At 47.8% G+C, this 27,001-nt stretch overlaps 1 protein-coding gene across 4 annotated transcripts in view; it reads left to right on the plus strand.

Annotated features, from left to right (window-relative positions):
• The window catches only part of UBR3 (ubiquitin protein ligase E3 component n-recognin 3), a 1,605,611-nt gene that overhangs the window by 1,532,546 nt on the left and 46,064 nt on the right, over positions 1-27,001 (plus strand). For all 4 annotated transcript variants that reach the window (XM_069225311.1, XM_069225312.1, XM_069225313.1 and 1 more), the window contains one exon: positions 3,888-4,097. In XM_069225311.1, coding sequence (XP_069081412.1) covers positions 3,888-4,097 — 210 coding nt within the window. The remainder of the gene's footprint in view (positions 1-3,887; positions 4,098-27,001) is intronic.

The following is a 27,001-nucleotide window of genomic DNA, read 5'->3' on the forward strand; positions in this document are numbered from 1 at the left end:
AAGCACTACTGTGTAGATGTGTTAACTGCACAACAGGCAACAGTAGGTCAAGCTGTACTAAGAACATTATTTCAAACTACTTCAACTCCTACAGGCTGAACCCCCGCTTTTTGGGGAGATAACTGCTTATTAGTCTATGCACAGCATGTGTATCTGCAGCTACACATGCCATCGAACGGAAAATGTCACTTACCCAGTGTACATCTGTTCGTGGCATTAGTCAATGCAGATTCACATGCGCCCACCCGCCTCCCCGGCAGCCTGTAGCCGTTTAGAAGTAGATCTTAAACATTTGTACATTTGTAAATATATTACTTTAAGCTTCATTATGTACATACGTATTCACTCCATTGCATGGGCACGATTACTAGCATACACAACTCCTACCTCACCCTCTGCGGGGAAAACAATCTAAGATGGAGTCGACGCCCATGGGCAATGGAGTCGAAATGGGAGGAGTCCCTCGGTCTCGTGACTCGAAAAGACTTCTTCGAAGAAAAACAACTTGTAACACTCCGAGCCCAACACCAGATGGCGGACTGTGCACAGCATGTGAATCTGCAGCGACTAATGCCACGAACAGATGTACACTGGGTAAGTGACATTTTCCAAATATATATAGAGAGAGATAGAGATAGAGATATAGAGAGAGAGAGAGAGAGAGCGCAATCCAGCAGATAGAAAAACAATTGCTGAAGAAAGGACTGAAGGAAAAGTGGCAGAATCCCAGAGGGGCAGCCAGCGCATAAGAAAGCGATCCATATGTGGATCCAATAATGAAATATTCTGACAAATAAGGTACATTAGACCTCGACCCTCAGAAAGGGGTCCGAATACCGGCCCTGCAGAAGTTTGCAATGTCAAATGGGAATGGCCATATCTGTGGACACCAGTCCTAAACATGAAACAATATGAGGTAGGAAGGAGGCAATATCTGACAGAAGTAAGAAATACGATTACCTTCTTGCAGCTGACAGGAAGGATGAATCAACTGCTAGGATTGGAACCCTACATTAAAAAATGCCTGAATATAGCGGTTAAAGGGATGACCAAGGCACACAGAAAGGGGAAGAAACCCCTTAATGGGACAGGAACGTAAAAACAGGAAACTATTCAAAATGTGTGGAAAGAATAGCCAATTGTTGGTCCATTGGCAGGAGACCACCTTTGTCCTGGCCATTCTGTAGTCATGAGACACTAGATATTTCCACTGAGGAATAACTCTGTACCCAAAAGGAAGTACATACACATATGGTAAATATAAAAGGAATTAAGGGAGGGAAATGTCATCAGACACACCCGGAATAGAACCCCCCTTCTCATTGTGAGGGTCTGTGATCTTGGCCATTAAGCCACAGGGGACCGTTAACACATACATGCACACAGAGTACCACCTCCATGACTGGACCGAAGGAGGAGGACGAAAATGTACAGGTAGAAAATGAATGTGGTAGAATGGCAGGCAAGAGAATAATAAATACATCTTGTCAAAGGTGAAAAAGTAGTGGCCCATAAGGGCGACAGATTATGCTCCCCTTTTCTTGCACATAATAGCCAGAAAAGGGGTAGGTGGAAACAAAAGGTACCAACATCCTCAGTGGGAGCAGACCATGAAAAAGAGGCAGAAAACCAAGTCCCACTATAGCAATGGAAAAGCACACTGGAAAAATAGCAGAAGTAGAAGCCTGAGTGATACAAGGGTTAATATACTTCTCCCAGAAGAAGCACTTAGCAAGTTCCCAGTAGGGAATAGATAATTATAAAAGAACAGCCAAAGGCCTACCTGTATGAATCTGGCTCTGTATATATTATATCAAAATGAGATATAGGGGGTTATTCTAACTTTGGAGGAGTGTTAATCCATCCCAAAAGTGACGGTAAAGTGACGGATATACCACCAGCCGTATTACGAGTTCCATAGGATATAATGGACTCGTAATACGGCTGGTGGTAAATCTGTCACTTTTCCGTCACTTTTGGGACGGATTAACACCTCCTCCAAAGTTAGAATAACCCCCATAGTGTGTACAGTCCAGGGGTTCCCCAGAAGCTTAACAGAGGCTAAAGTAGATAATACTAATGCTCTCTTTTGTGGTAGTGTGGTCGAGTAGTTAGGCTAATCCAAGGGCAGTGCAACGCATTTGTTGTACACACAGTCAAGAAATGAGGCACCCACTCAATGAGTAACTCCAGGCTAATGTATTTATATTGGAAAATATATTTGCTACTTTATTTATATAACCAAAAGATTCTCGTGGCAGGTAAGTATGCATAAAGCATATGTATCAAATGTACTTTGCTTAAGTTTGGCAAATAAAACAGTTGACAGGCAAGTAACACGTTTCACTTTCAAAAGTTGACACTGCAATTTTCTGAACAGTCATGGGGGGTGTCCATTGGTAAAGGTTGAAGAAGACCCCAATCATACACCACCAGCAACACGGGGCTGGTCGGGTGCAGAGGTCAAAGTTGGTGTTAGTTTTAAAATGGGATCCTATGGAGCTGAGGGCACTCGAAAACAGATCTGCTAGCAGGTAAGTACCCGCAACTTCGGAGGGCAGACCTGGGGGTTTAGGTGAACATCGGGAGGGACGCAGATCAGCACCAACCACACACCCTCAGTGTGTCTGTTTGGGGAAACCACAGGCTAGACAAGGAGGAGAGCCACCTGCTGGATGCTGTTGGACCAGTGGTCAGATTCCCCAAGGCCACGGGGCTGCGGTTGCAGGGGTACCTTTAGACATTGGGAATCTTAGTCCGAATCTCTCGCAGTCAGGGGGTCCTCCGGCAGTTGGAGTCCTTTTGGAGGGTTCTTCTGGACAGGGTCGCTGCCCTCTTGAGTTCTTGGTCCTCCGGTGGGCAGGCAGTTTGGGTTTGGAGAGGTCGCCGATCCTGCTGAATGCATCGCCTTTTGGTCACAGAGTCCTTGAAGCTGCAGACAGGCTGGTAGGTCTGGGGCCAAGTCAGTTGTCGTCTGGAGTCTTCACTGCTAGGGAGTCAGCTTAGCAGCCCTCCTTTCTTCTTGTCTTGAGGTTGCCAGGAATCTGGTGAGCTAGGTTCAGTGGAGCCCCCCAATTACAGTGTTCAGCGGGCAGTAGCCAGTGGCTACTGTCCCTGAGGGTGGCTACACCCTTCCTGTGCCCACTCCCTTTTGGGAGAGGGGGACACTCCTAACCCTGTTGGTCCCTGTCCTCCAAACCAAGATGGAGGATTCTGGAAGGTAGGGGTGGAGGGGGGGTCACTTCAGCTCTGGACACCTTACGGGTGATCCTACCTAGAGTGGTTACTCCTCCCTGTTTACCTAATGTTCCAACCGAACTTGCCGCCAGAAGAGGGGCTTCGTCGGGGTGGGGGGGGGGGGGCGGGAGTGTGGGCATCTCCACTAGCTGGTGTGCCCTGGGCTACTGTAACAGAGGGCTGAGCCTTTGAGGCTCACCGCCAAGTGTTGCAGTTCCTGCAGGGGGAAGGTGTGAAGCATCTCCACCCAGAGCAGGCTTTGTTTCTGACTCCAGAAAGCTCAAAGACCCTCACCCCATGGGGTCAGAAATTTTGATTGCCGTCAGAAAAATGTGTTTACAATCTGTGACTTTAAAAAAAAAAAATAGCATTGAATCTAGAGTATGAAAACACTGTCTGTTAAGAATAATGTGTACTCTCTATAATGAAGCATACGGTTACAAATATGTCTAGATCAAGGGGCTCTGAGGTTCTGTTCCCATGTAATGAAAATAGAAACGGATATTGCTCAAAGCATTTCTGTTTTTAGAGCCGCCATGATGTGTATCATGCACCAATTAGAGGACGACACAGCATCAAAGTATAATATGATATATTCATCTTTATTGATTGTTGTGTCTTTGGTATAACAGAAATTGTTTTGCTTTTAGGATTTGCTCATCCAGGATCCTCAGTGGGATTTGCCACGCCTTCTTCAGCTGCCAGAAAATTATAACACCATCTTTCAGTACTATCACAGAAAGTCTTGCATTGTCTGTCTGAAGGTTCCTAAGGACCCTGCTTTGTGCCTCGTGTGTGGGACTTTCGTTTGCTTGAAAGGCCTTTGCTGCAAACAACAGAGTTACTGTGAATGTGTTCTGGTAAGTAACTGTCCTTATAACTTCCTGCATTGTTAGTAATGTACTTATGCAAACATGCCTTTACTTCATTTCCTTTCAGTCATGCTGATGCTGTTCATACACAATTAACACTTTCCTTTCTGACAAGGTTGTGCACACACAATTGGATCTGTTGTACTTTTGATTGAAACCACAGTTGTACCCAAGTTAGCCTAACCCTCTTCCCTGCTCTTTTGGCCCCAGATCTACAAGGTGCAGCTTCGGATGTTCCGAACACTGTTTGCCTGATTGACCCTAATGGGGCTTTAGAAACTTTCATGTCTGGACTATTGTGTTTGCTGATTATAAACATGGGGCTCGGTAAGCCATCGGCTGTTAAAAGCCGTTGCTAAATAAAAATAAAGCTTGACAGGCCAGAAGATTTGCTGTGTGTAGGGCATGCACACAACATACAGCACACAGAGCATGGAAACAATCTACAGAGATTCAATTTCCACAAAGTCCATCTGACATTCTGGCACCTATGCACTCAGGTGAATAGATTTATAAACATCAATGCACATAGATACACACTCGTATATAACCTTTTTCATCAGGTGGCACAGTGCAGTATGCATCAGTGGAGTGCAGGGTCATATGCGGAAAGATAGCTCACTGAGATGTACATTGTGAAATCACAAGGTGATTATCAGATGAGCAATAGTGATGGATCTCAGGGCAATGTTTGTCAGCTTGCCTCAGGAGTGCATTTTTATGTGTTGTGGGAGCACAGGGCAACATGCCTCTCTGGAGTCAAAGGTGTTATGCACAAGTGATCACTGTTTTATGTACATTAAATGAACACTGAGTGATGTACAATTCAGAGGCCCAAGGTTGTGTCGATAATGTAAGGGCTAAGCTAAGTTTGAGCTACAAGGATCGTGGGATGATGTACAGTAGGTTTTAGTCTTCCGTGTGCTTGTGAAATGTGTAACAGCTTCTTCCAGCAGTGCTTTGCAACCATGTTAGACCTGTCAGCCTTATGGTGGTCTTTTCCCAAACTTAAACTTTTTGCCTTCCTCCACTATTTTTTACTGACGTCGTTTTTGCTAACCTTAGGACTCTGTGCACTTTCCCCCTTGTTAACCAGTGCTAAAGTGATTGTGATCTCGCCTCTAAACATAGTAGCTTGCTCTTATACCCAGTTGGCATATTTAATTTACCTATAAGCCCCTAGTAAAGTGGCCCAAGGCCTGTACATTAAATGCTACTAGTTGGTCTGCACCCACTTTAGCAGCCCTTTAAGCATATCTCAGTCCTGCTAGTGCAACCTGTGCATTTGCAGTTTTAACTTCTAGTTCGACCTGGCAAAATAAACCTTTTGCCAGGCCCCTTTTTAACATATATGCCACCCATAGGTTAGGCCCTGGGCACCCCAGAGGGCATGGTGCATGCTGTTTAAAAAGTAGGACCTGTACTCTTACGTTTTTCCAAATGGGATTAGATAATTAGTTCATGTTTGGTTTCCCTGGAATCACAATTGAAAATCTTAACTTACGGTGAGGGTGAACTTCTAATTGTAATTCTGTAAATGCAACCTGTAGGAAGTTTGCCTTTGCCATTTGTGTCTGTAGCCTGTTTCTGGTCACATGACTGGGTTTAGCTGACATTTGGTGTAGGAAGTTTGCTCTGAATATACTATATCAAAATGAGATATAGTGTGCACAGAGTCTAGGGGTTCCCCAGAGGATTAACAGAGGATAAAGTAGATAATGCTAAAACTCTCTTTTGTGGTAGTGTGATCAAGCAGTTAGGCCAATAGTTTTTATATAGCAAAAATATATTTGTTACTTTATTTCTAGAACCAGAAGATTAAAGTTGCAGGTAAGTACATTTGCAAGAAAGTATCCAACATATGTATCAATGCCACTTTGTTTCAATTTGACAACTTAAATGATTTTCAAGAAAATAGCAAATATCTGTTTTAAAAGTTGAAAGTGCAATTTGCAGAAACAGTTCTGGGGGTAGAAAATTCAGTACAGTTTTGAGGTAAGTACAAGACTTACAGTTCCAGTCTCTTGGGCTTAGGATGTCCACAGGTTGGGGTTCAAGTTAACCCCAAGCACCTACCACTAGCAACACGGGCCCGGATGGGTGCAGTGGTCAAATTTGATGTAGATTTAAAATGGGCTTCTATGGAGACTGGGGGCACTCTGAATCAGGCGTGCTTCCAAGTACCTGCCCGTGCCTTCAGAGGGCAAACCAGGGGGGTTTCGATGAACACTTGGGGGGCCACAAGTCAGCACCAAACACACACTCAGCAGCACAGGGGCGGCTGGGTGCAGGTTGCAAACACAGCGTCAGGCTCCCAATCCTTTTCAATTGTGGGAACGTGGGGGGCATAAAGATGTTGCAGGCTAGGTCCAGGGGGTCGGTTCCAGAAAACCACAGGTTGGACAAGGAGGAGGGCCACCTGTTGAGCATTGCTGGACCAGTGGTCAGATTTCCCAAAGCCAGGGGGCTGCGGGTGCAGGGATACTTTTGGGCATCTGCAATCTTCGTCCGGTTCTTTTGCGGTCAGAAGGGTCCTCCGGATTTAGGCTACAGGCATCATCGTATTGAACAGGAGGGGTCAACCCAGGATGGACGCTAGGTCAGAATCGCCTGGGGACCATCTCTAGTCGGTTGGTCCAAACGGACATAGGCCGTGGGCTTCGGGTGCAGAGTGGGCAGGACGCGCGGATCCGGGGCGGCTCTGGAGTCCTTTGAGTTTATTTCTGGACAGGGCCGCTGTCCACTGGAGATCTTGGTCCTCTGGGGTGCAGGCAGTCCTCTTGAGGCTTTTAAGATGTCGCTGGTCCTGCAGGATGCATCACCTTTTTGTAGCAGGGCTTCAGAAGCAGGCCTGTACGGCTGGAGCCAAATCTGTTGGTGTCTTCAGTCTTCTCTGCTGGGGGTCAGCTTCGCAGGCCTTCTTCTTTCTTCTTGTCTTCTTCTCAAGGTCACCAGGAATCTGACAAGCTAGCTAGGCTAGGTTCAGGGGAGCCCTTAAATCCTGCATTTAGGGGAGTTACAGGGGGTCAGAGGGCAGTAGCCTGTGGCTACTGTCCCTGAGGGTGACTACACCCTTTCCAGTGTGCACTCCCTTTGGGGAGGGGGACACAGACCTAGCCGTATTGGTCCCTGTCCTCCAAACCAAGATGGAGGATTGTGCATGGGAAGGGGGGGGGTCACTTCAGCTCTCGACACCTTAGTGGTGGTCCCAGCTGAAGTGGTCACTCCTCCTTGTTTTCTCTAATTTTGCCACCAAAAGTGGGGCTTTGTCCGGGGGTCTGCATCTCCACTAGCTGGAGTGTCCTGGGGCACTGTAACAAGAGGCCTGAGCCTTTGAGGCTCACCATCAGGTGTTACAGTTTCTGCAGGGGAGGGGTGTGAAGCACCTCGACCCAGTGCAGGCTTTGTTTCTGGCCACAGAGAGCAAAAAAGCTGGAACAGACCGGTCAGTCCTGCACTAGACGTTTGACCACAATACAGGGGACATCTCTAAGATGCCTTCTGGGTGCATTTTTAAATAAATCCAACACTGGCATCAGTGTGGGTTTATTGTGCTGAGAAGCTTGATACCAAACTTCGCAGACTTCAGTGAAGGCATCATGGAGCTGTGGAGTTTGTAATAACAAACTCCCAAGCCCATATACTCAGTATGGCCACAATGCACTTACAATGTCTAGGAATTAACTTAGACACTGTAGGGGCATATTGCTCATACAACTATGCCCTCACCTGTGGTATAGTGCACCCTGCATTAGGGTTGTAAGGCCTGCTAGACGGGTGACTTACCTATGCCACTGGCAGTGGTTTGTGGGCATGGCACCCTGAGAGGGGTGCCTTGTCGACTTTGTCTTTTTCTCCCTACCAGCACACAGAAGCTGCAATGACAGTGTGCATATGCTTGGTGAGGGGTCTCCAGGGTGGAATAATACATGCTGCAGCCCTTGGGGACCTTTACATGGCCCTTGGTGCCATCGGTACCATTTACAAGGGACTTAACTGTGTACCAGCGGTGTGCCAATTGTGGAAGCAATGGTACATTCTTAGGGAAAGAACACTGGTGCTGGGGCCTGGTTAGCAGGATACCATTACACTCTCAAGTCAAGTCAGCATCAATATCGGGGATAACCATGCCAAAAGGGGCACTCTCCTACACATTCCCTGCCAAACGAAAAAAAGGATGAGACTAACCTTATCTTAGAGAGAGAGTATTCATTGTCTAAGTGAAAGAACCTGGAAAGGCCATCTGCATTGACATGGGCAGTCACAGGTCTGTGTTCCTTTGAAAAGTCCATTCCCTGTAGGGAGATGGGCCACCTCAGACGTTTAGGGTTCTCACCTTTCATTTGCATCAGCCATCTAAGAGGTCCATGGTCAATTTGGACAATAAAGTGAGTACCAAACAAGTATGGTCTCAGCTTTTTCAGTGACCAAACCACAACAAAGGCCTCCCTCTCAATGGCACTCCACCGCTGCTCCCTGTAGAGTAACATTCTGCTATTAAAAGCAACAGGTCATCGCCATCATCATTGGTCTGGAACAGGACTGCTCCTATCCCATATCGAGAGGCATCTGTCTGCACTATGAACTGCTTAGAATGATCTGGAGATTTGAGAACTGGTGTTGAGCACATTGCCTCCATTAGGGTGTCAAAGGGCTTTTGACAGTCTATGGAACAGTTTACTTTCTTCGGCATTTTCTTTGAGGTCAGTTCTGCGAGGGGGGCCACAATGGATCCAAACCCATTCACAACCATTGTATAGTAACCAGTCAAGCCAAAGAATGCCCTGACTTGAGTCTGGGTTGTTGGAGTTTCCCAGGCCAAAATTGTCTGGACCTTGGGCTGTAATGATTGCACTTGGCCCCCACCTACAAGGTGCCCCAAGTATACAACAGGACCCTGCCTTATCTGATAGAGACTTCTAGTTGCAGATTCCTTACCTTAGAACTTTCCCCCAGGTGTCAGACTGGATACGGAATTTTTTCTTCGAGCAATACTGTCGCACGTCGGCAGGTGGCGTCTGTAGTCTTGGCGGGCGTCGTAGGCGTCGTACTCGCCGTGATGATATTGGGAGTAATACATAGACGCCGCCTCAGTGCAGGTACATCAGTTCTTTTCTTTCCACGCCACATGCTGATCCGGAGAGAGCTGCCCTTGACCGAGTTCAACTGTTTGTCAAGTTTTTGGTGAGTTTTTGGTGCGTCGAGATGTCCCCGAAGACCGGTTTCAAGCCATGCCAGGACTGTCACCGCATGATATCTGCATAGGGTCTGTTTGTGGTGCTTGGAGAGCGACCACGACCCGAAGTTGTGCTCTGAGTGGCGGGCCATGCATCCGAAGGCCTTGAGGGAGCGGTCCCTCAAGCTCATGGTGGCCCGGCGCTCGACTCCACATAGGTCTCAGTCTCGCTCAAGAGGAAGGTCTCAAGACCGTTTGCGAGCCACCACCATTCTTCTTCCTCCAAGTCTCCGGGCACAGGTAAGAAGAAGTCAAAACAGTCCCGTTGCCCTTCTACTTCACACCGTCTCTCGGCTGATACGACGTGGGAGGAGCATTGACGCTCGAGGCCTCCATCTTCGGAACCTTCTTCTCGGTCTGCTCTGCGCATCCCTGAATTTCCGGGAGCCGGAGCGACCCCTGCCCAATTAAAGGAGTTTTGAGACCATGTGCCTCATTTTTGGGTGGACCAACCCCCGATACAGCGCCTTCGGGCCCAAGTGGTCAGTCGAGGGGCCTTTGGGTTCTGTGGCAGCGGGTTCAGCTCCGGCCACCATGGTCCCCTCCGGATCCGCTTGCGGATCCACACCGATGCCAGTCGTACCACTGAGACCGTCTCCAGCACCTGTTTGATAGCCAACGTCGGTAGTGCCCAATATCGTCATCGACCTGATCCTTATCCCCGATGACTCGCAGTCGGAGCAGCGTCGGCCGATGCCACCTCTATCTTCGATGGAGCCTACTCACCCCATGTCGGATTTGGACCCTTTTCCTTATAGAAACGAATTTGGGGAAGGATTGGAGGGGTCCCTGGACCCTTCTGAATACCAGGATGACCCATGTTTGGACTGGGCACAGGAATTGAGCGAGGCAAATGGACTGGACACTTCTCCAGATGCTGGCATGCTGTCTCCTCCTACCATGGCTACGGCGGAGGGAGCGGCTTATGCTGTGGTGGGCAGTAGGGCAGCTGAGGTCCTTGGCCTTGGGTTTCCCACTGTAGAGGTCAGGTCCAATCTCATGACGGAGCTGCTTCAGCCAGAGGCTTCCACATTTGAGCCCTTTTTGCCATTCAGTGAAGCCCTCACTGATGTCGTTTTGGGTACTTGGTCCAAACCCAGCACAGGGGCTCCTGTGAACAGGACTATCACACGCCGCCATCGGCCCGCCCCAAATAACCCTAAATTCCTGTCCCAACACCGATGCCTGAGAGTCTTGTTATCCAGGCTTCCTCTTCCTCAGGCGCATTCCCTTCCGCACCCCCGGATAGGGAAACAAAAAGGCTGGAATAATATGAGAAGATTATGATTTTTTCCTCCAGTCTCGCGCTGCGATCATGAACACCGCATGCCTTTTGGGCCGCTATACCCACTCTCTGTGGGATACGGTTGCACAAGTTTTGCCGAGATACTGGAGGAGGCCCGTGCTATCGTCTCCCAAGCTGTCAACGATGGGAGAAATGCGACAAAGTTCATGATCCGATGTGGGCTGGACACGACCGACTCTCTGGGCAGATCGGTTGCTAAGACGGTGGCCTTGAGACGCAATGCCTGGTTGCGTACTTCTGTTTTTTGGGGGGATGTCCAACAGTCTCTAATGGACATGCCCTTTGATGGTTCCCATCTCTTTGGGGACAAGGCGGACTCGGCCTTGGAGAGATTCAAGGACTCCCAGGCTACAGCTTGGTCCCTTGGCCTTTCCGCTGCCCCTCACCCCCAACAGTCTACCTATCGCCCCTTTCGTGGCCACAGAAGGGACACACTGTCACATCCCCCACCCAGCCACCGTGCCACCCATGATGTTCAGCTGCTGCGTGGCCAGGGATGCGGAATGCCATGTGGGCGTGGAAGAGGGAACCAGAGGTCTGCCCAGTCCACCCCTGCCCCCGCTGCAGCCTCCAAACCCTCCTAGTCAGTCCCCTCACTCCGATCCAGCTGGTGGCAGGATTCGCCATTACCTGCCCCACTGGGAATCCATCACTACCGACAGGTGGGTTTTGCAGATAGTTCAAAAGGGCTATTCCCTCCCTTTTGATCCTGCCCCCACCAGCCATGCCTCCATCAGTCAGCCAACTCCCGGAGGATCATTTGGCACTTCTCCGTCAGGAAGTCGAGGGAACCACAGAGAATGTCCCTGTGCCAGAAGTAGGTCATGGTTGTTATTCCAGGTAATTTCTGGTGCCGAAAAAGGACAAGGGCTTAAGTCCAATCCTAGACGTTGGAGACCTCAACTACTTCCTCGAGAAGGAGAAATTGAAAATGCTCACTCTGGCTCAGGTATTGTCTGCCATAGACCCAGGAGATTGGATGGTAGCATTGGACTTGCAGGATGCTTATTTCCACATTCCTATCCTGCCTCCCCACAGACGTTACCTGCGATTCGTGGTAGGCCACGAGCACATTTACCTTGCTCCCCTTTGGCCTTACCAATGCCTCTCTCTCTCTCAAAAGTGATGGCAGTGGTTGCAGCTCCTGTGCGCAGGTTAGGGGTCTCAGTCTTTCCCTACCTCGATGACTGGCTCTTGAAGGTGGACTCGCCCCAGATAGTCGTCTCCCACCTTCAGACTATGTCGAGCCTCCTGCACATGCTGGGGTTCACTATCAACATGCAGAAGTCACACCTGATTCCCTCTCAGACGCTCCCTTTCATCTGAGCTGTTCTGGACACAGTGCAGTCTCGGGCTTATCCTCCTGAAAAGCAAGTCCAAGATATTCAGGCTATGAATCCGATCTTTCAGCCTCTGTCTTAGGTTTCGGTGAGAACGACTCTGAGGCTGCTGGGCCTCATGGCCTCCTGCATCCTCCTAGTGACACATGCCAGATGGCATATGTGGGCTCTGCAGTGGGACTTGAAGTTCCAGTGTGTGCACCATCAGAGGAATCTCTCCGACATAGTCCAGATCTCGGAGGGGACTGCGAAAGACCTGCAGTGGTGGCTTTCGAATCCGCATTGGGCACACGGCAGATCCCTCTTCCTTCCCCAGGCAGATCGATCCATAGTGACAGATGCATCACTTCTGGGTTGGGGCGGCCACATGGGAAAGGCAGAGATCAGAGGCCTCTGGTCTCTGGTGGAGTCTGGGCTCCATATCAATCTTCTGTAGCTCCGGGCAATCAGGCTTGCGTTGAAAGCATTTTTTCCCTCTCTCAAAGGGAAAGTAGTGCAGGTGTTCACAGACAATACTACCGCCATGTCGTACTGCAACAAACAGGGTGGAGTAGGGTCCTGGACCCTTTGTCAGGAGGCACTACTCCTCTATACATGGCTGGAACATCAGGGCATTACCCTGGTGGTTCCACATCTGGCGGGTTCTCTCAACACCACAGCGGACAAACTCAGCCGTTGATGCACAGCCGATCACAAATGCTGTCTCCATCCGGAGGTTGCGTAAGGTCTCTTTTAGCAGTGGTGAGAGCCTTGGTTAGATCTGTTCACCTCCGCAGAGAACACCCAATGTCAGCTGTTTTGCACGTTGGAGTTTCCAAGGCGGCACTCGCTCGGAGACGCTTTTCGTCTCGAGTAGAACTCCGGCCGCCTTTCCACCTATACCACTTCTGCCCAGAATTCTCAAGAAGATTAGGAACGACCGGGCCCAAGTCATCTTGGTGGCTCCGGACTGAGCACAGATAGTATGGTATCCAGAGCTATCGAGCATGGCCACTGATCCACCTCTCAGACTGCCTCTTTGGGTGGATCTTCTGTCGCAGTAACAGGGGACGGTTCTCTACCCGAATCTGTCCAATGTACGCCTTCATACGTGGAGATTGAGTGGCAGCAGTTGACGACTTTTGATCCTCCACTCGAAGTCTGCGACGTTAACTTGGCAGCCAGGTGTCCCTCCACCAAAATGGTATACGCCTGTCGTTGGCATACATTTGTGGCATGGTGTACCAACAAATCTGTTGATCCCCTCTCTACCCCTCTCAGGTTATTTTGTTCATTCATTCTTTGGCCCAGCAGGACTCTGCTTTGGGCACCCTTAAAGAATATTTATCTGCCATTTCGGCATTTCTTAGGCTACCTGATCATCCCTCACTCTCTAAATCTCCTATTGTGAATAGATTCCTTAAAGGTTTCACCCATTTATTTCCTCCCACTCCATTCATCATGTCTCAATGGGAAACTCAATCTTGTCCTTACTTAATTTGTACTCCCTTTGAGCCGATGCACAATTGCCCTTTACGGCTCCTCACTTTCAAGACTGTCTTTCTTGTTGCCATGACTTCTGCTTGCAGAGGTAGTGAGCTTGAAGCCCTTTCTTCCAAGCCTCCACTCGTGTCTGTGCACCCTGACAAAGTGACGTTGCGTACTAAGGCTTCCTTCCTTCCCAAGGTTGTTACGCCTTTTCATGTAGGCCAGTCCATCACCTTGCCTACTTTTTACGCACCCCCACATCCTTCCCATGTGGAGGAGAGACTCCACCGTCTGGATCCAAAAAGAGCGTTGGTGTTCTATCTTAATCGTAAGAAAGACTTCCGGGTGGACAATCAACTCTTTGTCGAGTATGTGGGTGCGAAGAAAGGGAAGGCGGTGCAAAAACGTATGGGTACTTCTTTGCATCAAGATGTGCTACGCTTTGGCCAAGAAGTAACCCCCTGAGGGCTTGCACGCTCATTCCACCAGAGCGACTGCTGCTTCCACTGCATTAGCACGCGGAGGTCCTGTCCTGGATATCTGCCAGGCAACTACATGGGCATTCCTGCACACGTTTGCTAAAGACTACTGCTTGGACAGTCAGGTCCGTCAGGACAGCTACTTTGGTCGTTCGGTCCTGCAGGACTTTCTAGTATGATCTAGGTTCACAGCCCACCTCGGAGGATGGCATTGCTTGGGTATCTATTCTAAGGTAGGGAATCTGCAACTAGAAGTCTCTATCAGATGAACAAGTTACTTTCCTTCGGTAACAAAATATCTGGTAGAGACATATTCTAGTTGCAGGTTCCTTACCGACCCACCCATCCCTTAGCTCTGGCGCGCCAATATCAGTGTTGGCGTGGAAAGTTGTTCAAAGAAACTGATGTCACTGTGCTGGGGTGGCCTCTATGTACTACTCCCGACGTCATCACAGCGACTACGACACCAACAACGCACACTGAGTCGACCGACACCACCTACTGACGCGCAAGGGTATTGCTCGAAGAAAAAATCTCCAGATCCAGTCTGATGCCGGGGAGGAAATTCTAAGGTAAGGAATCTGCAACTAGAATATGTCTCTACCAGATATTTTGTTACCAAAGGTAAATAACATCTGGCACTTTGATGCCTTAATAATGTGGCCTGCTCATTGCAGAGCCTGCAAAGCCTTCTCCAGGTGGACCAGCTGATCTTGCCAGGAGGAGCTAAAGAAAGCAATATCATCTAGATATGCTGCGCTAAAGGACTCCAGTACATCAAGAACTTGATTCATCAACGTTTTGATGGTGGCAGCAGCATTTTGTAAGCCAAAGGGCATAACAGTAAACTGATAACGGCCATCAGGTGTCGAGAATGCTGTCTTTTCTTTTGCTCCAGGTGCCATTGTGGACTTCTACTTTGATGCTCTCTTTGACTTAGTCAGACTGTCTATATAGATTTTTGTTTTGACAGGTAAACTGTCTCCTGTGTCCAGATCACAGGTGCACAGGTGGGTCTGTCCAGGGGTCAAAGAGAAGAGCCCAGCAAAACTGTTGTAGGACTTGCCTGCAGTCAGCTTGCTGTTGGGCAGGAGTGTCTGAGTAGACAACTCCATCAACTGACCTATCTTTTGGGTCATTTGAGAGGGGGTCAGGGAGAGGTTCACTCTCTGCTTCCTGCTACTCATTAGTAACCATCAGCTCGTCACAATAGAGCTTTAGGTGGTTTACGTGGATCACCCTCTTGGGTGTCCTGCTGGTGCCCAGGTCTACAAAGTAGGTGAACTCACTCTTTTTCTCTAGGAAAGGGTAAGGGCCACTCCATCTGTCCTGAAGTGCCCTGGGAGCCACAGGCTCCAGAACTCATACCTTCTGCCCTGGGTTTAATTCTACCAGTGCAGCTTTCTGGTCATACTGCTTCTGGAGATGTTGGCTGGCCTCAAGGTTTTTGGATGCCTTTTCCATGTACTCCGCCATCCTTGAGTGAAGGCCATGTACATTGTCTACCACATCTTGTTTAGGCTCATGGAGAGGTCTCTCCCATCCTTCTTTTTAGTGCCAGTGGTCCCCTTACAGGGTGGCCAAACAGAGGTTCAAAGGGGGAAACCCTACTCCCTTCAGAGGCACCTCTCTGTAGGTGAAAAGCATGGCAGGAGGACACCCCATCTCATTTTGAGTTTTTCAGGGAACGCCATGATCATGCCCTTCAATGTCATATTGAAAATCTCAACAAGTCCATTGGTTTGTAGATGGAAAGGTGTGGTGAACTTATAAGTTACCCCACACTCATTCCACATGTGTTTAAGGTAAGCTGACATGAAGTCTGTACCTCTGTCAGAAACCACCAGCCTAGGAAACCCTACCCTCGTAAAAATATTGATCAGGGCTTTAACCTAAGGGGAATTGCTTCAGGATATCTGGTAGCATGATTGTAGGAAAATGCCACTGTTGGCATGGTAGCCCCCTAACCTTTTGCCTTTTGTTGATGCCAGCTTTGATTGAAAGTGTGCTGGGGCCCTGCTAACCAAGCCCCAGCACCAGTGTTCTTTCCCTAAAACTGTACCTTTGTCTCCACAATTGGTACAGCCATGGCACACAGATAAGTCCCTTGTAAAAGGTACCCCTGGTACCAAGGGCCCTGTGGCCAGGGATGGTCTCTAAGGGCTGCAGCATGTATTATGCCACCCTGGGGACCCCTCACTCAGCACATGCACACTGCCTCACAACTTGTGTGTGCTGGTGGGGAGAAAAAGACTAAGTCCACATGGCACTCCCTTCAGAGTGCCATGCCCACAACCCACTGCCTGTGGCATAGGTAAGTCACTCCTCTAGAAGGCCTTACAGCCCTAAGGCAGGGTACACTATACCACAGGTGAGGGCATAGCTGCCTGAGCACAAAGCCCCTACAGTGTCTAAGCCAATTCTTAGACCTTGTAAGTGCAGGGTAGCCGTAAAGAGTATATGGTCTGGGAGTTCGTCAAACACGAACTCCACAGTTCCATAAAGGCTACACTGAATGCTGGAAAGTTTGGTATCAAACTTCGCAGCAGAATAAAACCACACTGATGCCAGCTGGCTCTCTATATACTATATCAAAATGAGATATTGTGTGCTCAGAGTCCAGGGGTTTCCCAGAGGCTTAACAGAGGCTAAAGTAGGTAATACTTATGCTGTCTTTTGTGGTAGTGTGGCCGAGGAGTTAGGCATGTCAGAAGGTAGTGCAAAGCATTTGTTGTACACATACAGGCAATAAATGAAGCACACATTCAATGACTAACTCCAGGCGAATGGTTTTTATACAGCAAAAATATATTTTGTTAGTTTATTTCTAGAACCACAAGATTCAAGTTGCAGGTAAGTACTTTTACGAGTAAGTATCTAACATATGTATCAATACCACTTTGTTTCAATTTGGCAAGTTAAATGATTTTCAATAAAATAGCTAATATCTGTTTTAAAATTTGACAGTGCAATTTTCGGAAACAGTTCTCCGGGGGAAGAAAAGTTAGTACAGTTTTGAGGTAATTACCGTCCTTACAATTCCAGTCTCCGTGGTTAAGATGTCCACAGGTTGGGGTTCAAGTTAACCCCAAACACCCACCACCAGCAACATGGGACCGGTCGGGTACAGAGGTCAAAGTTGATGTTGATTTAAAATGGGCTTCTATGGAGACTGGGGGCACTTGGAATCAGGCCTTCTTGGAGGTAAGTACCCGCGTCTTTGGAGGGCAGATCTTGGGGGTTTAGGTGAACAGCGGGGGCCACAGGTCAGTACCAAACACGCACCCTCAGCAGCACAGGGGCAGCCGGGTGCAGGGTGCAATCACATAGTCGGGCTCCCAATGCTTTTCAATAGGGGAACCGCTGGGGTCACAAAGATGCTGCAGTTTAGGTCCAGGGGGTCGGTTCTGGAAAACCACAGGCTGGACAAGGATGCGGGCCGTCTGCTGAGCATTGCTGGACCAGTGGTCAGATTTCCCAAAGCCAGGGGGCTGCGCTTGCAGGGGTACCTTGGGGCGTCAGGTATCTTTGTCTTGTTGTCTCGCAGTCAGGTGTTTTTCCGGATTTAGGGTGCAGGCGGATTTAGGGTGCTGCTAGACAGGAGGGGTCAACCCAGGGTGAACACTAGGTCAGAATCATCTGGGGACCAGCTCTAGTTGGTTGGGCCACTTGGGCATCGGCCGTGGGCATTGGCTGCAGAGTGGGCAGGAGTTGCCGATCCGGGGCGGCTTTGGAGTCCTTTGTTGGAGTTTCTTTCTTTCTGGACAGGGCTGCTGTCCACTGGAGATCTTGGTCCTCTGGGGTGCAGGCGATCCTCTTGAGGCTTTTAAGAGGTTGCTGGTCCTGCAGGATGAGCCTTTTTATAGCAGAGCTTCAGAAGCTGGAGTTAGGCCTGTAGGGCTGTGGCCAAATCAGTTGGTGTCTTCTGTTCCCTCTGCTGAGGGTCAGCTTAGCAGTCCTTCTTATTTCTTCTTGTCTTCTTCTCAAGGTCACCAGGAATCTAACGAGCTAGGTTCAGGAGATCCTTTAAATCCTGTATTTAGGGGCATTAAAGAGGTCATAGGGCAGTAGCCAATGTCTACTGTCCCTGAGGGTGACTACACCCTTTCCATTGTCTACTCCCTTTCAGGAGGGGGACACAGAACTAACCGTATTGGTCCCCGTCCTCCAAACCAAGTTGGAGGATTTTGCAAGAAGGGGGTCACTTCAGCTCTGGCCATCTTAGGGGTCGTCCCAGCTGAAGTGGTCACTCCTCCTTGTTTTCCCTAATTTTCCTGCCGGACGTGCCACCAGAAGTGGGGCTTTGTCCGGGGGGCTGGCATCTCCACTAGCTGGAGTGCCCTGGGGCGCTGTACGAGAGGCCTGAGCATTTGAGGCTCACCTCCAGGTGTTACAGTTCCTGCAGGGGGTGAGGTGTGAAGCACCTCCACCCAGTTCAGGCCTTGTTTCTGGGCACCTCCCCCCTGCAGGAACTGTAAAAGCTAACGGTGAGCCTCAAAGGCTCAGTCTTTGTGTTACAATGCCCCAGGGCACTCCAGATAGTGGAGATGCCCAGGCCCCGGACAAAGACTCACTTTTGGCGACAAGTCCAGAGGAATAATTAGGAAAAACAAGGAGTCAACAACTCAGCCAGGACCACCCCTAAGGAGTCCAGAGCTAAAGTGACCCACTCCTTGCCCTCCATCTTGGTTTGGAGGACAGGGACCAATAGGGACAGGAATGTGCTCCCCTCCCCAAAGGGAGTGAGCACAAGGAGGGTGTAGCCACCTGCAGGGACAGTAGACATTGGCTACTGCCCTCTAACCCCTAAAAATGCCCCTAAATCTTGTATTTAAGAGCTCCCTGAACCAAGCTAGTCAGATTCCTTACGACCTTACAAGAAGAAGGAGGACTGCTTAGCGGAAACCCCAGCAGAGAAGGAAAGGAGACAACAACTGACTTGACCCCAGCCCTACTGGCCCGTCTCCTGCTTCAAAGAACCTGCAGAAGAAATGCGATACGTCCTGCAGGTCCAGCGACCTCTGAAAAACCTCTGAAGGACTGCATCACAGATGATCAAAAACTCCTGTGGACAGCGGCCCTGTCCAAAGCAGAAACCTCTTTTGAAGGACTCCCACCTCACCCTCGAAGCGTGAGTCCTAACCACTCTGCACCTGGCGCCCATGGCCCGAGTCCAGGTGACCCAACTGACTAGAGAGGACCCCCAGGCGACGGCGACCAAGTGCCCACCCTGGGTTGACCTTTCCACTGCTCCACGATGACGCCTGCAGAGGGAATCCCAAGGACCCCCCCTGACCGCAACTGTCCTGGACACAGATAACCAATGTCAAAGGACCCACTGCACCCGCAGCCCACAGGCCTTGGAGAAATCGACACACTGTGCAGCGACGATTAACAGACAGCCCTCTTCCCTGTCCAACCGGTGGTGTGCCTGAGACCCCCCACCCCGCCCCCCCACTTCCCCTCTCCCCGGCCCTCGCCTGCAGCACCTGAGTGACCCCTGGGGTCCCCTCACAGAGTTTCATTGGAAACCCGACGCCCTGTTTGCACCCTGCACCCGGCCTCCCCAGTGCCGCTGAGTGTGTGGGATTGGTGCCTACTTGGGGCCCCTCCAGTGCTCCTCTAAACCCCCCTAGTCTGACCTCCGAGCCGCGGGTACCTACCTGCTGGCAGACCGAATTCCCAGTACCCCCTGTCTCATAGGAGCCCACATTAAAATTGCTCAACTTTGACATCTGCACCCGGCCGGCCCCGTGTTGCTGGTGGTGGGTGTTTGGGGTTGACTTGAACCCCCAACGGTGGTCTACCTATAACCCGGAGACTGGAACTATAAGTCATGTACTTACCTCTAAAACTGTACTTTATTTTCTTCCCCCAGGAACTGTTCTGAAAATGCAGAGTCCACTTTTAAAATAGATGTTCTCTGTTTTCTTAAAAACTGTTTACTTAACTAAAGTGAAACAAAGTTACATTGATGTCTATCCTAAGTACTTACCTGCAACAGTATTTACTTCTGAACTGAGTCTTGTGGTTCTAGTAATAAAGTGACAAAAATATATTTTTCTATATAAAATCCTATTGGTCTGTAGTTAAGCCATTGAGTGTGTGTTTCTTCTATTGCTTGTGTGTGTACAACAAATGCTTAACACTACCCTCTGATAAGCCTAACTGCTCGCCCACACTACCATTATTAGAGCATTAGTATTATCTATTATTGCCTCTGTCAAGCCTCTTGGAGAACCCCTGGACTCTGTGCACAGTATATCTCATCTTGATATAGTATATACAGAGACCGCTTCTTACAGTGCTATACACTGGCTAAGAAGCAACCCGCAGCATGTTTGCGTGCTCATTCTACCAGAGCCAAAGCTGCAACCACTTTGTTAACATGCAGAGTTCCAGTCCTGAACGTCTGTCAGACGGCAACGTGGGCATCTATGCACATATTTAACAAACATTACTTCCTGAACAGTCAGGTCCTGTCACGTTGCCTGTTCGGTCTTGCAGAAATTTCTGGTGTGGTCTTTTTTCGCAGACCCACCTCCGGGATTTATATTGCTTGATAATCTATTCTAAAGTATGGAATCTGCAACTAGATGTCTCCATCTGATGGACAAGTTACTTGCCTTCGATAACGCCTTATCTGGTAGAGACAGTATCTAGTTGCAGATTCCTTACTGACCCATCCATCCCCCCCAGTTCTGCAAACTGAGATCTAGGGAAAGGGTTTCTCCTTTCAGGGCCCTAGTTTTTTCAAATCAGTGGTCAGTGTTTCCATGGCTCTGCGCTTCAGGCATGGAAAGTCATGAGAAGAAACTGAAGTTGCCTGCCGGGCTGGCACCTATATAGGCTCTGCGATGTCATTTCCGGTGTAGACACCCCCACCAACGGATGTGGGGCAGATCCACACCACCTAACGGCGTGCAGGGGTACTTCTTGAGAAAAATCTCTGGATCCAGACTAACAACTGGGGAAATTCTAAGGCACGAAATCTACAACTAGATAAGGTGTTACCGAACATAAGTCCTTTACGTTTGCTGATCCAAGTGGCTGTGTTTATATCACCTGTTGTAATGCAGTTTATTAAAGGTATTTGGAGGAAGCTGGATTTGTGTGTGGTGTACACCTAAGGTGTTTGCACTTTATACCAGGTCCAGGCGACCCCTATTAGTGAATGAAGACAGTGCCTATGAAGCCAGGGCTCTCTAGTGGTAGCTGTGGTGAGCAGCCAAGACTTATCTATGAGGAGTGTAATGCACTTGCAATACAACAGCAGCAGAGACACACCAACTTATTATACCTGAAAGGAACCACACAGTGTTACAAAAATAAAGGTACTTTATTATAATAGCACTGAACTAGATTACTTATAGGCAGCCCCCCAACTGGCTGTAAGTACACAATAGGGGGACCAAATCATATACTAAAATAGTGGAATGTGAAGTAAAGTCACCCCACCCAAGGATATTGAGTAGTTAGAGGGGAGCTGAGAGAACATGGGATCCCAAGTGGTGAGTACCAAAGTGACCCCTCCAGTGACCAGGAGAGCAGATGTAAGTTCCTGATTATCCCAAAGGCTAGCAAGAGGACTTAGAAAAAGGAACTTTGCAAGAACAGGACTAGACTGGGGATCAGGTGACGATACGCTGGGGGAACACTGCAGCCAGCGGTCAGCAGCAGAGAAGCTGCTAAGCTAGTCGCGGCGCTGTGTGGGCCCGATGTGTAAGAGGTGGAGTAGAGGATCACAGGCTGGAGCCTCCCCCCTCCCCCTCAGGCTTACTTTCGTCGGCGGTATATGCTGCCTCGAGTTCATCCACGGGAGCACGTCCCGACGCGGGTCGGGACGCAAGAACCAGAATCGGCGGAGACAACGACGAGGGAGAGTGGTGGCAACTGGGGAAGAGCCGCTCTCGGAGTGAGGAGAGTCAGGACCCTCACGTTCAGGGTCGCGCTGAGAGGCGTGACCAGGATCACTCCAGGAAGAGGCAGCACAAGTCGAGGAGCGACGTGGAGTAGCTGGAGGGAGTTGCTGCCATCCAGAAAGGGGAAAGCGTTTTTTCCCGTCCCTCGAGTATTGGGGGAGCCAGATTTTTCATGGGATTTAAACACCGTCTTCCAGGTACCGGGAGGAGTGGGGGACACCACAAACTTTGCTGCATTGGGTGGTTCAAAGCAGGGGACTTTTTCCCACCAAATTTTGGAAGCGGAGGGGTGGGCTCCTTTGTGAGGGGGGCATTTTGGTCTCAGGGGATAGCTTGGAGGTCTTCCCAGAAGAAATTACCAAAGAAACTGTACTTTTTTCAGGGAAGGAAATAAATTGCCTAACTCTCCCCCCCACCCCCTGACATCTAAGAGTTACGCCTTCTCTGAGGTCTTATTTTAAGGCCAAGAATTTAGTTGACGCTATGGCCACATCCTCCCCTTCTTCCCCTCTCCCTTCCTCCCCTCCAGTTTTGGCATTAAATAAAGCTGTGCAGGACTGGAGGGGGGAGGGCAATTAAACCTGCCTTGGACTTCTCCTACATCCCAGTCTTCTCTGTCCTTGGGGGTAATGGCTTCTGGTGCTCCAGTTTCGGGAGGCCCAGTGCAGTCTTTGGTCTATACAGGGGAAGAAATAGGCCCCTTTTTGGACAATGCCATCTCAGTGGAGTCAACAGTGAACTCAGTTGAATCCCAGTGAGGGCTACTTGACGAAGCAAATCCATTGTCCTCTCAGTCAGGTTCTTTGGAGTCCTTACCTTACTCTTTAACAAAGGAAGTCATGCAGGGTTTTTCGGCCTCTCAGGCAAATCAGAAGGGGATTCAGGAAGTATGTGAAACCTTAGCGAACAAGATGGATCTACTGACTCAAAGAACCCATGCCTTGGAAATGCAAGTGGATCAGCTAAATGAAGCAGTAGAGAAGAGTACTAGAGAAATTGACAAATTGAAGGCTAAGAATAAACAGGGTACTGAAAGGCTGGAATCATTGGAGAATAACGCGAGAAGAAATAATATTAAGTTAATGAATGTTCCGGAAGGAAGTGAAGGCGAAGATATCAAGGCATTTGTGGTAGATCTCCTGAAACAGAGCGGGGCGTGGGAAGGTTCGGAGGAAGTTTTAAGTAGAGATATACAGCGTGTCCATAGGGATCCTTTCCGGAAATCGCCAAATAGGACAAAGCCTAGGAGGATTTTGGTGAATTTTCTTACTTATACAGTTAAATAAAAGATTCTGTTAAAAGCTTTAAAAATGGGAACATTATGTGTAAAAAATTGTTCTTTTGAGGTTAGATCTGATGTTTCCCGTATTACTTCAAATAGGCAATGGGAGTCAGGTAAGAGGATGGAAGATTTCAAGAAATTAGCAGCTACGATTCAATTGAAATTCCTGGCAACCCTGAGAGTAATGGGAAACAACAAAATATATAATCTAAGAGACGTCCAAGAAGCGGACACTCTATTGGGCAAATTCAAGGATGACTACCCTGGAGGTGGCCTCTATGCCTGTTTACTCCTCTCTTTACTCTCTTTTCTTTTTTTTCTGAGCTACGATAGTATGATGAAGTGGCTCAACAGCACCAAATGGCTTAATAGCTGGTTAAATATGGGTGGGGTTCCCCAGGGAACCTGGGACTGGGGAGGTGGAGTATTTTGGGGGGGGGGGGGGGGGGTGGAGGAAAGAAGGTCAGGAAAATAAAAAATGTGTACCTCATTATAAGAAGGTCCGGTGGGTAACACCTTTTATAATAGAGCCCATAACATTTACTAAAGATAGAGGACATGGTTGGAAGTAGACTTCAGATTCTCTCCTGGAATGTGAACGGCCTGCGTGTTAAGCCTAGGAGGAATGATATTTTTCAGTATATTAGGGACTCTCCAGCCCAGATTGTAATGCTGTAGGAGTCTCATCTTGCGGCTGTAGAGGCTCATGAAATTTTTAAATCTCAGAGATGGATTAAGCAAATGATCTGCTCGGGAATACATTCCATTCTAAGGGGGTATTGATTTTGGTGAAAAGCGGGTCGAACATTTCTATTTTGCATCATAAGGTGGATATGAAACGCAGATGGGTTATGGCTGACATTAGACTCAACAAAAATCTATATATTTTGGTATCTTACTACGGCCCAAATATTGACGACACAACGTCATTGCACGATTTATGTAATGAACTGTTGGATGTCCGGTACCCAATTATAATGGCAGGTGATTTTAATGTAGTGTTAGATCATTTATTGGATAAATCCACTGGAAGTAGATTGTTAGGATGTCAGAAGTCGTTAGCATATATTAAGATAATGATGAAACATTTTGCATTGGTGGACATCTGGAGAGAGTCTCATAGGCGTTCCCAAGGCTCCACTTAATAACAAGAAGTATAAACACCACTCAAGAATAGACTACTTTTTATTAGTTAGTTCACTTAGGAAAACCGTTGTGGACATTCAACATATCCCAGCACATTTGTTGGATCACACCACAGTAATTTTAACATTAGAGGGTGCAGCAGTACATCTTTCAAGAATATGGATGTTGGATTGATCCCTTCTAAATGACACTAAGGTGGTGAAGCGTTTAGTAAGTGACAGCTTAGTCCTTTTTTGAGTTTAATATGAACTCTGCGCCCCCTCATATGGTTTAGGATTCCTACAAGGCTTACATTAGAGGGATCTTGATCAGTATTTCTGCTCAGAGAAATAGAGATTACTGTAAAGAAATACAGAACTTGGAGAACGACCTGGCCATTTTAGAAGAAAATTTAAGGAAATTACAGTTAAAAGGGAAAAACTATGAATCATTATTATTCGAACTGCTGTCTAAACGGGCCTCGTTGCTATTGGTAATAGAAGCAAGAGTAAGGAAAAGATGGGAGGCAAGCAAACTTGCACACTTTGAGTAAGGTGAGAGTGCTGGAAAGTTGTTGGCATGGAAAGTGAAATCAGATCTTGTAAGGAACGAGGTGACAGAAATAAGAGATTCCACCACGGGGTGATTTTAAGGGATGTCTTAGAGGTCCAGAAAGCATTTGTGAACTTTTTTGAAGCCTTGTATACAGAAGATTCATTAAACACATTGGGGGGCAGGCTGCCAGGAGTAGAAGATTTAAAGATGCAAAAACTTGATGATGAAGGAAAAACACTATTGGAGGAAAAGTTTTTAGAAGGCGAGTTAGTCCAGGCTATCTCCAAAGGTAATGGAGGGAAGGCAGCAGTACCTGATGGTTCACGGATTGAATTTTATGTAAAACTGCAAGGAGTCCTAACCCCAGTTTTGAAATATCTTTTTGACCTTATTTTTATGGGAGAGTCTTCTCTCCCAAAATCTTGGAATGAAGTGGTGATTACCCTCATGAAACCTGGGAAGGACCCCTTACTCTGTGAATCATACAGACCAATTTCCTTGTTAAACAATGATTATAAAATATTGACTAGTATTTTGGCTAATAGGTTAGGTAAGATCATGGGGGGACTGGTTCAGGGGGACCAAAAGGGTTTATTAAAGGGCAGACATATGCACCAATTGTCCAATGAATTGATTGGGGCAATGTATTGGGCAAGTACACCTGAATTACCCTTGGCAGTTATAACTTTGGATGCTACTAAAGCGTTTGATTGAGTAAATTGAAAATACCTAAACTTTATTTTAACACATCTTAATTTCGGGCCAAACTTTCTTGGGTTTTTGGAAAGCATCTATAACGCCCCATCTGCTAGATTATTGCTAAATGGGAACTTAACTAACCCTTCTTCTATTACTATAGGGACCAGGCAGGGCTGCCCCCTTTCACCGCTACTGTTTGACTTGTACATAGAACCATTGACCCTTATGATTAAAAAGGATCCCCTGATTAAGCCTGTTGCCTATATGGATTGGGAGAAAACAAATTCTTTGTATGCAGATGATAGCATGATTTTTACGGAAAATCTGCCCTCTGCGTTAAGAAGACTTGAGGCGTTAATGAGGGACTTTGGACGGTATGCCATCAATATGGTGAAAACAGAAATAATGATATGGAATATGAATGGGAAACATAGGTTAATAAAAGAGGAGATAAAATACTTTGGTGTTAAGATCTGTAACAAACTAGAGGTTTTCCCTCTGGAAAATCTGAAATTGGTGACACGTGAAGTAGATAAACTTCTGTTAAGTTGGGTAAATTTACCATTAACTTTATATGGAAGGGTAAATCTAGTAAAGATATTCATTCTCCCCAAGGTTACTTTCCTTTTAAATATGATCCCGTTATACTTCAAGAATACAAAAACTCCAGGCAAGAATTGACAATTTTATCTGGGCCTCCAAAGGGGTTAGGATTGCAAAGAAAAAACTTAGAAGGAAATATGATAAAGGAGGGATTGCTCTCCCCAATATCCAACTATATGCATGGGCCTTTCAGTTCAAGAACGCAAAAGATTTATTATCAGGAAATGAGGGTACTCACCAGAGGAGAGTTATGTTGAAAAGGGAGGGTAAGGCCGTTTTTTTTTTTTTGTATAAATTTGGACATCCGAAGTTCTATTAAAGAGTAAGACTGGAGACGTTACAAGCAGCTGCTTCATTGTGGGCGCAGATAAGGAAGGCCACGAAACTATCATACTATAGTGTTTATGCTCCTATTTGGAGCTCTCCAGAATGCTTTAAGGATGTCTTATCTCACCCTTTGAAGGAAGCTGGTATTGTGGAGTGGGGGCAGGTATTTCAAGAAGGAATTTTAAAATCTTGGGATACATTTGTGATAGCAACACAGGGTTTACTATCCAGGTTTAAATATTAACAATTACAAGCTTGGGCATGCTCCCTACAAGAAAGCGGCGATTATACTAATGAGCTAGAGGAGTTACTGAGTAAGGGCCCACCTGGTAGGAAAAAAGTGGCAACCTACTATAGGTTATTCTTAGATAGTTTAGACCGTGATCAGAACTTTCCTGGCTCCTTATGGGATGATGTGGTTAACTGTGAGGAGATTAGTAAATTATGAGTATGTTCTTGGCAGCTCCTTTATCGGGTGGTAAAACCGGCGTTCCTCAGGAGAAATCATCTCTTCGTGTTACATAGGGTATATTATACGCCAAATAAATTAA

This window comes from Pleurodeles waltl, chromosome 3_1 (genome assembly GCF_031143425.1).
Source record: "Pleurodeles waltl isolate 20211129_DDA chromosome 3_1, aPleWal1.hap1.20221129, whole genome shotgun sequence".
In the NCBI taxonomy this organism is placed as follows: domain Eukaryota; kingdom Metazoa; phylum Chordata; class Amphibia; order Caudata; family Salamandridae; genus Pleurodeles; species Pleurodeles waltl.